The sequence below is a fragment of the Scylla paramamosain genome, chromosome 25 (assembly GCF_035594125.1).
Source record: "Scylla paramamosain isolate STU-SP2022 chromosome 25, ASM3559412v1, whole genome shotgun sequence".
NCBI classification, from domain to species: Eukaryota; Metazoa; Arthropoda; class Malacostraca; order Decapoda; family Portunidae; genus Scylla; species Scylla paramamosain.
The window spans coordinates 17,185,893-17,195,892 of NC_087175.1; the positions used below are offsets into that span (position 1 = coordinate 17,185,893).

The following is a 10,000-nucleotide window of genomic DNA, read 5'->3' on the forward strand; positions in this document are numbered from 1 at the left end:
TCTATGCATTTTTTTCTCCTCCCCTCATGAATGTATAAATAAAAAATAATATTGATAATGCTTGTTACATCCACTCGACTTTATTTATTTATTTTTTTATCATTCTCCGACATAAATTAATTTCTGTCTGTTGTTACATCTATTTGTCAAAGGGTAATATCCTTGTGTACAATTCTAAATGTCATCCTTGCCTCTGCTTCAACATGCATTGTAGAAAATGTTATGCTGACTGGCAAAGCTAAAGTAATATGTGACATATTCGTTTGATGCGCATTTGCGCTCTCTCTCTCTCTCTCTCTCTCTCTCTCTCTCTCTCTCTCTCTCACTCTCTCTCTCTCTCTCTCTCTCTCTCTCTCTCTCTCTCTCTCTCTCTCTCTCTCTCTCTCTCTCTCTCTCTCTCTCTCTCTAAATGTTCATCTTCAATTCTGTTAAAACATCTTTTTTTTTACTTTTAATAATGCCCTTTAACTTTTTTTTTTCAACGTATACATACGAGTACATACATACATACATACATACCTCCATAACAAAATATACATTAACAAAAACACCTACTTGTCACAACAATACAGCACTGATGCAAGCAGTAAATAAAAAAAATAAATATATAAAAAAAAATCCTTAAATATGAAATAGCACGTTTCGGACAGATAATAGATAGGCAATTACAGTAATGGAATAGCAGCCTAGGGAAGGGAACAGAATGCAGAGGTCAATGAAAACTATAGGGTGGGGAGATAATAAAGGGTGACCTCGGCAAAATTCCCAGAGTCAGTAATCACGGAAGGACAAAAATGCAACGGGTTAAAGCTTGATATTGATGGATTAAAAAAAAAAAGAGATTAGAAGGAACTGATTCTTAAACAGAGTGGGAAATGAACGGAATCAGTAATCAAGTTGTTGGTGATGTGTCAATATAGAGATTTACAAGAAAGATCAAACAAATTTATGGATGGGAATGATAGGTGTAAATAGGAAGACAGGTTTTATACAGGGACTGCAACGTGTAGACCTGATGGCTTCTTGTATCTTCCCTTACTGTCCTATATTCCTTAGATAGTTCGGTTTACTAAGGTGATCTGGAATAAGCATGAAGTTGAGAAAGATTACTAAGGGCAAGCTGCAAGAAGACGGTAGACCTACACGTGCCAGTCTGCGTATAAACCTACACGTGCCAGTCTGCATATAAAACATACCTACCTACATCCACCTCTTTTCCCCATCCACAATTCATCTAATCTTTAAAAGTTCCGTATTGATTCAGGATTCGCGATGAATGGAGATGTGAATAGTCCTTTGCCTTGTAGTGGAGTTGTAGATGCTGATGACCACAAAAGATTACAAAGGATATAACACACAGAGACAGATCCTTAAGTCCTTCCCACTATGTTTAATTGCATAACAATAACTGCAAGTAAATGAGATGGACAGTACAGTAGAAGGCTCCTTCCCACCTACCCATGATATTATATATATATATATATATATATATATATATATATATATATATATATATATATATATATATATATATATATATATATATATATATATATAGATATATATATATATATATATATATATATATATATATATATACATATATATATATATATATATATATATATATATATATATATATATATATATATATATATATATATATATATATATATATAAACGTAAAAATTATATAATGCAGCCAATCATGTGGTGATGGTGATGATAGTAAGAATACAAAAAAAACAAACAACTCAAGCAAAGAATGGAAATAACAAAAAGCCGTCATGACTACACATGGCAGTCCCTGTGTGAGATATTTCTACCTATTGTTACTTATCATCCTCAGCCACAAAATTGTCTAATATTCCTTTAAATATCCTTAATGACTCAGCAGTAACAAACTTAATACTGAGTCTATCCCATTCATTTAATAAAGAACCAATTCCTTTTTCGTTTTTTTTTTTTTCATATCTAACTCACTAAAGCTTGAACTTACTGTCCTTAATACAAACCCTGAAAATACTAGCGGTACCTGGATGAAAAGATAAGTGCATTGAAAAAAAAAAAATGTATTATGAGATAAGTATATATCGAGAGAAGTTAATATCGATAAATAAATGTAGAGGTAGATATATTTAAAGAGGCTTTTCTCTGCTAATGGAATTAAAGCGCTGGTGATTACGAGGAATTACAGACAACAAACAGATTCTCAAGTCCCTCCCACGTTGTTTTAGTTACATCACAATAATCACAAGCAGATAATCATGCCGGCTCTTTCCTTTGGGGACTGGCACCTCTGTGAATCTTTTTTTTTTTTTTTTATGTTGTGTTGTTGCCATAAGCCAGAATCCTCTTACATAAAGATAAGTAGAAGGCTCTTCCCCACCAATGATGATGATGATGATGATGATGATGATGATGATGTATGATGATGATGATGATGAGGAGGAGGAGGAGGAGGAGGAGGAGGAGGAGGAGAAAGAGCACTAGGATAATGATGATAATTAGAAGGAAGAAGAGGAAGACAATAATAATAATAATAATAATAATAATAATAATAATAATAATAATAATAATAATAATAATAATAATAATAATAATAATTAATAATAATAACGATAATGAAAATGACAACAATAATGACGAAAATAATACAAATAAAGAAAAAAAAAAAAAGAAACAATATTTAAATCACTAACAATAACGCACAGTCACCAACCCGCAACATCCCAACCCCTCTTTCGGTCACGTCTCTAAAGCTAACCGGATCTTTTACCCCTCGTTCACATCCTCCTTCAGGTAAGCAACGCCAGCAGCGGCTCCATCACGCTCTCCTGGGCTCCTAACTACGCGGGGGGACTGCCTCGAGGGTACAGCGTGCGGTACAGAGCGGCTGGATCAACATTGTATCAGGTGAGGCGCTGATGTGTGGGACCGATGGCGAGGAGAGCAAGGAGAGGTGGTGGTTTAGTATTGAAGGCTTCCGTGTTTTTGATTAGGTGTTGGACTGATTCTGCGCGGCTCTCTCTCTCTCTCTCTCTCTCTCTCTCTCTCTCTCTCTCTCTCTCTCTCTCTCTCTCTCTGTTGCGGGGTGTTTCTCTACATATTTTTTTTCTTATTTATCTTATTTTGAATCTATTCCTAGTTATTTTTTTGTTAAATATATATTAGTTTACTTCTCTCTCTCTCTCTCTCTCTCTCTCTCTCTCTCTCTCTCTCTCTCTCTCTCTCTCTCTCTCTCTCTCTCTCTCTCTCTCTCTCTCTCTGTGTGTGTGTGTGTGTGTGTGTGTGTCAGGGGTGCTTCTCTTATTTGGTATCAGATAATGTGTTTTAATGAGGAACTTTATCAGACTAACTTATGGACGAAGATGACGATGATGGTTTCTTGCAGCTTTGCTTATTATTTTTTTTTTTTTTTTATGAATGCTTTAAGGTGAAGAACCCTTGCTAAACTATCACTACATTCATGAAAACACCCTTGAAAACTTTATCAACTCTCGCTAAAGCCTTAAAAGTAATAAGACACCCAAACGTTTGTGAAAAGAAGACTCATATGGCTGCAGGGAAGGAAGGAGTGGTGTAATTAGAGTGAGTGGGAGTGCCTGGAAGGGACTTGGGCACACTTTTTGCGTGGTGGAGTGGAGGGTGAGTGGTGAAGGAGGCAGTGCAGTGGAAAGACGGGGAGTGGGAAGAGACTAGAGGGCTCTTTTTGAAGTGTCGAGTGGAGGGTGGCTGGTGGAGGGTTTGACTGTGTTATGGCGCCACCAAACAGGTTACGTGGTGCCTGGAGGTCCTGGAATAGGTTACGTAAATGAAAGACAGACGCAAGTTCCTTAGTCAGTGAAAGAGATAAATGACGAGTAGAAAATGACTCGTGGGAGGTTTGATTCTGTAACGGCGCGCCAAAAACACGTCTTGTGGTTAAGTTACGTAAATGGGAGAAGAAAAAATAAGACAGAGTTCCTTAGTTTGTCAATGTAGCTAACAAACGAGTGAAGATACGGGTTAACTCTTGAATTGATATAATGGTCAGAGAGAGAGAGAGAGAGAGAGAGAGAGAGAGGAGAGAGAGAGAGAGAGAGAGAGAGAGAGAGAGAGAGAGAGAGAGAGAGAGAGAGAGAGAGAGAGAGAGAGAGGAGAGACGTAATCACCAAACATTGATTCCCTCTCCCACTATTCCTCCTCCAACATTTCTCCCAGGTGGTGGAGGTCTCGGGGGGCGCCTCGCAGGGGGTCACAGTTCACGGCCTCTCCCCTGGAACACAGTACCTCTTCACGGTCCCAGGCACACAACCCACAAGGACACTCATCGTACGTGACGCCGCAGATCGCAGCCACTACTCGAGGTAAGACACGAGTGAAGACTAGCATACTTATAAAGGGGAAAACTAAGCCAAAGTAACAGAAAAGGAATAATACAACAGAAGGCGACGTAGAGGAGAGGACACCCATCCAAGAACTAACCAGATACAGCGTTGTTTAACCTCAATGATCGCAAGAGAGGTGAGGTACTCAGCGTGGTGTGGTCACTGGCGTCAATCCCTAAAGAAACAATATCACAGTTAGGCCTCTTCCCACTGCGTGTCATGAAGTCCATCCTATCAATTACTATATTCTTCCAGCTTACGCTTCCTTCCAGTCCTTTCTTGCATGGTTCTTTATTTTTTTTTCTGCCTATGACTTATACGCTTTCAAATGGAGGTTTCAAGATTTTTTTTTCAATGTAATTTCGATCTTCTTTCTGAGACTGGAAGCTTGAATGTCTTTTTCACAAAAAAAAATTTTTGTTGCCCCTGGACCAGAGCCCCTTTACATCAAAATAAGTAAATTAATGAATAGATAACAACCTCGCTTCTCTCCAAATTGTTCTCCTCTCCCTTTCATTCCTGTAGTGTTCAAATAGCTTGTTCAACAAATACTACAGTTTACCCTGCCCTCTTCTGTGCTTCTCTTATCCTTCCAACCCTTCCTCGCCCCAACCCACGCCACTCCTATCACCGCTGCTCAAATACTATTGTTTATCTTACACTCTGCAATTATGGACTTGATTTCCGATTATCTAAGGAAATAGACATTTAGTAAGCTATTTTTTTTATCAGTTTTCGTTACCCTTGGACAGGAATCTTCTTAAGAAAAGCTTATCTCGTAAAAAAAAAAAAAAATATTTCAGCCAAGCGTCTTTCTTCTTCCTAGCTTTTGCCTCCATCCATAAAAACAATACGCGTTTTAAATCAATATAAATCATTACCTTGACCCAAATACACCAGCCAAGTGACGAGCCAGTCTGAATTTGTACGAATACAAATAGAATACACAGATTGACAGACTGACACACACACACACATACACACACATACACGCACGCACGCACACACACACACACACACACACACACACACACACACACACACACACACACACACACACACACATACAGGGTTTTTAATTAAAAGTAATGATTCCTACCTGATATCTTAATTATACATATGCCACTATGAATAATGGACGCACGTGGCCAAACTATTACGATTTGTCTGATAAGGGATGGCAGACTAGACACGTGATTCAGATGGTGGCGGTGGTGGTGGTGGTGGTGGTGGCAACAGCAGCAACAGTAGTAGTAGTAGTAGTAGTAGTAGTAGTAGTAGTAGCAGAGGTGATGATAAAAGTAGAAATAGTGTAGTAGTAGTAGTAGTCATATGTTACGTAGCAGTAGTAGAAAGAGTGGTAAAAATATAAATCGTACGAAAGGAAAGGAAATTTATTATTTTCAATACTACCTAAATAATCAAGTTTAGTACTGATTTACGTTAAGTCATTCGTGATTAAAGAAAAAATGAAGTGCCAGTAAGAGTCTCGACATTATTGATACAAAGGAGACAAAAGAAAGAGTAGAAAGTCATTTTAACTTTTTTTCAGACTACAAATTTATTTAAGACATTTTAGCAGCAAGTGACTGAAAAATTGATGGTTGAAGGAAAATTGTATACCAGTAAAGGTCTTAACGCTATTGAGACGGAGACAAAAAAGAGAGAGGAGATTAATTCTGAGTTCAGTACTTAAGTGTCTGAGACGTCATTGATGATTAAAGAAATATAAATGAGTACTAGTGACAGTCTTAACAGTCATTCCTCGCAGGAGGAGGCAGTAGACACTTGCCAAAACGATAATTACTCCCAGTGAGGTCTAAAGCACTGTTCAGGGGGTGCTGTGAACTTATCATTAAATCCAGCTGTGACCTCACTGAACGTTTCCCTTTGTGTCTCACAACACAAGGGGGCAGTCACAGCCTGCCCTCTAAAGACAGCTCTCTTCCTCCACACAAAACTACAAGCACCTAATAACACACACACCCTCCACTCAAAAAATTTCAAAATCATCATGGCGACTCCTACACCAGCCTCGGAGTCCCCATCTGGGGAGGGGACCATAAATGTCCCCAGGTCGGACTGCCTTTCTGTCGACGACCCTAATTGTCTTGACACCCCCTCAACAATAGCCCCTTTTCTGTTCCCTCCTACTTTCTCTATCCTCATTTTCGATCCAAAGCTGGATGTTGCTTTTATGTGCGCAATGACTTAACCTGCTCTTGTGGCCACGCTCTTGAATCTTCCAAGTTTTCCACCATCTGGCTACGACTACAGAGTCACTCTCAAACTAAATTTATCTGTGCTGTATACCTTTCACCTAATTCTTCTGACTATAAGAAATTCTTTGACTACTTAACTTCCAAAGTGGAGCACATTCTGACCCTCTTCCCTTTTGCAGAGATCTCCATTCTTGGACACCTCAATGTTCACCACCAGCTTTGGCTTTCCTCTCCCTTCACTGACCATCCTGGTGAACTAGCCTTCAACTTTGCTATCCTCCACAACCTAGAGCAATTGGTACAACACCCTATTCGTATCCCAGACCGTCTTGGAGATACACCTAACATTCTTGACCTTTTCCTAACATCTAATATTTCTACTTATGCTGTTATCCTATCTTCTCTGTTGGGCTCCTCCAATCACAATCTCATATCTATATCTTGTCCTATCGCTCCAGTCCCTCCTCAGGATTCCCAAAGCGGAGGAGCCTCTGGCGTTTTGCCTTTGCTAGTTGGGGGAACTTGAGGAGGTATTTTGATGATTTTCCTTGGAATAACTGCTGCCTCCATGTCAGAGACCTGTCTCTGTGTGCTGAGGCCATAACAGAGGTGCTAGTGTCTGGCATGGAGGCGTACATTCCTCACTCTTTTCCTCAACCTAAACCTTCAAAATTTTGGTTTAACACAGACTGTTCTCGTGCTATACATGATAGAGAGTGGCCCACAAAAGGTACTTGAGGCTTCCATCACCATTTCTGCCTGGAATCATGCCTAGTATGTTCTCCAACTAGCCAAAAGCACCTTCATTAATAGAAAGTGACAAAATCTTTCAAGATCTAACTCCCCTCGTGACGTCTGGCATCTAGTCAAAAATATCTCCAATAACTTTGCTTCTTCTTCTTTCCCTCCTCTCTTTCAACCAGATGGCACCACTGCCATCTCATCTATTTCTAAAGCTGGAACCTTTGTTCAAACCTTTGCTAAAAACCCTACCTTGGATGATTCAGGGCTTGTTCCTGCCTCTCCTCCATCCTTTGACTACTTCATGCCACCTATTAAAAATCCTTCGCAATGATGTTTTCCATGACCTCGTTGGCCTTAAACCCTCGGAAAGCTTATGGACCTGATGAGGTCCCTCCTATTGTTCTCCGAAACTGCACCTCCGTGCTTGCACCTTGCCTAGTCAAACTCTTTCAACTCTGTCAACATTTACCTTTCCTTCTTGTTGGAAGTTTGTCTACAATTCAGCCTATTCTTAAAAAAGGGTGATCGTTCTAATTCCTCAAACCACCGTCCCATTGCTTTATTTTCCTACCTATCCAAAGTTTTTGAATCTATCTTGAACAGGAAGATTCCTAAACATCTATCACTTCACAATTTTCTATTTGATCACCAGTATGGGTTCCGTCAAGGCCGCTCTACTGGCGATCTCCTGGCTTTCCTTATTGAGTCTTGGTTATCCTCTTTTAGAGATTTTGGCAAAACCTTTGGTGTCGTCTTAGACATATCAAAAGCTTTGATTTTCAAACTACTTTCCTATGGCTTCTATTCTTTTTTATGTAACTTCATCTCAAGTTTCCTTTCTGACTGTTCTATTGCTGCTGTGGTAGACAGTCACTGTTCTTCTCTTAAATCTATTGAGTGGCGTTCCTCAGGGTTCTGTACTGTCACCCACTCTCTTCTTATTACTCATCAATGACCTTCTAAACCAAACTTCTTGTCCTATACACTCCTACGCTGACGATACCATCCTGCACTATTCCACGTCTTTTCGTAGACGTCCAACCCTTCAGGAAGTAAACATTTCACGCAGGGAAGCCACAGAACGCTTGACTTCTGATCTTTCTAAAATTTCTGATTGGGTCAGAGCAAACTTAGTATAGTTCAGTGCATTAAAAACTCAGTTCCCTCATCTATCAACTCGACACTGAACATCTTCGGTTTGTCCTTTACTTATGAGCCAAGCTGTAAACTTCACATCTCATCACTAGCTAAAACAGCTTTTCTGAAGTTAGGTGTTCTGAGACGTCTCAGCCAGCTTTTCTCACCCTCCCATCTGCAAACTCTGTACAGGGCCCTTATCCGTCCATGTATGGAGTATGCTTCACATGTCTGGGGGGTTTCATTCATACCACTCTTCTAGACATGGTGGAATCAAAAGCTTTTCGTCTCATCAACTACTCTCCTCTAACTGATTGTCTTTAGTCTCTTTCTCATCACTGCAATGTTGCATCTCTAGCTGTCTTCTACCTCTGTTTTCATGCTAACTGTTCTTCTTATCTTGCCAACTGCACGCCTCCCCTCTTCTCGCGGCCTCGCTGCACAAGACTTTCTCCTTTCTCTCACCCCCTATTCTATCCAAGAGTTAACCAGTATTCTCAATCATTCATCCCTTTCTCTGGTAAACTCTGGAACTCCCTGCCTGCTTCTGTATTTCCAGCTTCCTATGACTTGAACTCCTTCAAGAGGGAGGTTTCAAGACATTTATTCATCAATTTTTGACCACTGCTTTGACCCTTTTATGGGACTGGCATTTTAGTGGGCATTTTTTATTAGATTTTTGTTGCCCTTTGCCAGTGTCCTTCTTACATAAAAAAAAAAAAAATGCACTAGTGGCAGTCTTATAGATACAGTTTCCATGAACAGACAGACAAAGTAAAGAGAACAGAGAATATGAGGTTAATTTTTGTACTATTTTCTAAGCTACACAACTTTTCTACATGCTTTAGTACAGAATTAGGTGTCTAAAAACTTGTAAGGGGACTATGGTGCAATAATATCTATAGTGAAAGGATGACAAAAAAACCGAGTCTTAACATTCCCCTCCATACAAAAATAAATATATAAAAATAGCACCCGTAACAGTCTTATCATTCTCTGCTTATTACAGGAACTGCCACGTGTAGGCCTGATGGATTCTTGCAACTACCCTCATTTCCTTATGTTCTTATAAAGAGACAGCGGGTCATCTAAGCGTGTCAAGAGGGTCGTCTTTCAGGAACTCACGAAAAACTTAGTAGACTGACATTAACACTTCCCATACAGAAAACTTGAATACTTTGACAATTGTAACCTCCCGTCCCCAAACAAAGGCAGCGTGTCAAGATGTTCATCTATCTGGAACTAAAAAAAAAAAAAAAAAAACTTTAAATGACATTCTAAACATTCACCATACAGAAAACTTGAATACTTTTGACAATCGCAACCTCCCCTCCCCACACAGAGGCAGCGGGGTCAGCTCAGCGTGTCAGGAGGGTCAACTTTCGGGGGGTCAAGAACACAGGTGCGGGGGAATGGAAGGAACTGCTGCCTCGCCCTCCCGCCTGCCCCGCCTCATGGTGCTGCTAGTGACTCTGAGCGGCGCGGCCCTGCTTGCCCTCAACGTGGCTATAGTGGGCTGCTTCGTGA

General features: G+C 39.9%; 2 protein-coding genes across 2 annotated transcripts in view; both read left to right on the top strand.

The window, feature by feature from the left end:
- LOC135113240 (nephrin-like) overlaps nt 1-4,491 on the top strand; it is a 31,657-nt gene extending 27,166 nt beyond the window's left edge. Inside the window, exons 6-7 of the mRNA XM_064028426.1 lie at nt 2,803-2,916; nt 4,204-4,491. Coding sequence (XP_063884496.1) covers nt 2,803-2,916; nt 4,204-4,353 — 264 coding nt within the window. The 3' untranslated portion in view covers nt 4,354-4,491. The remainder of the gene's footprint in view (nt 1-2,802; nt 2,917-4,203) is intronic.
- A 4,922-nt stretch (nt 4,492-9,413) lies between these two features.
- Nucleotides 9,414-10,000, top strand: part of LOC135113237 (mucin-2-like) — a 10,016-nt gene continuing 9,429 nt past the window's right edge. The window contains exon 1 of the mRNA XM_064028422.1: nt 9,414-10,000. This exon is cut by the window's right edge and continues 30 nt beyond it. Within this exon, the coding sequence (XP_063884492.1) occupies nt 9,886-10,000 (115 nt within the window). The 5' untranslated portion in view covers nt 9,414-9,885.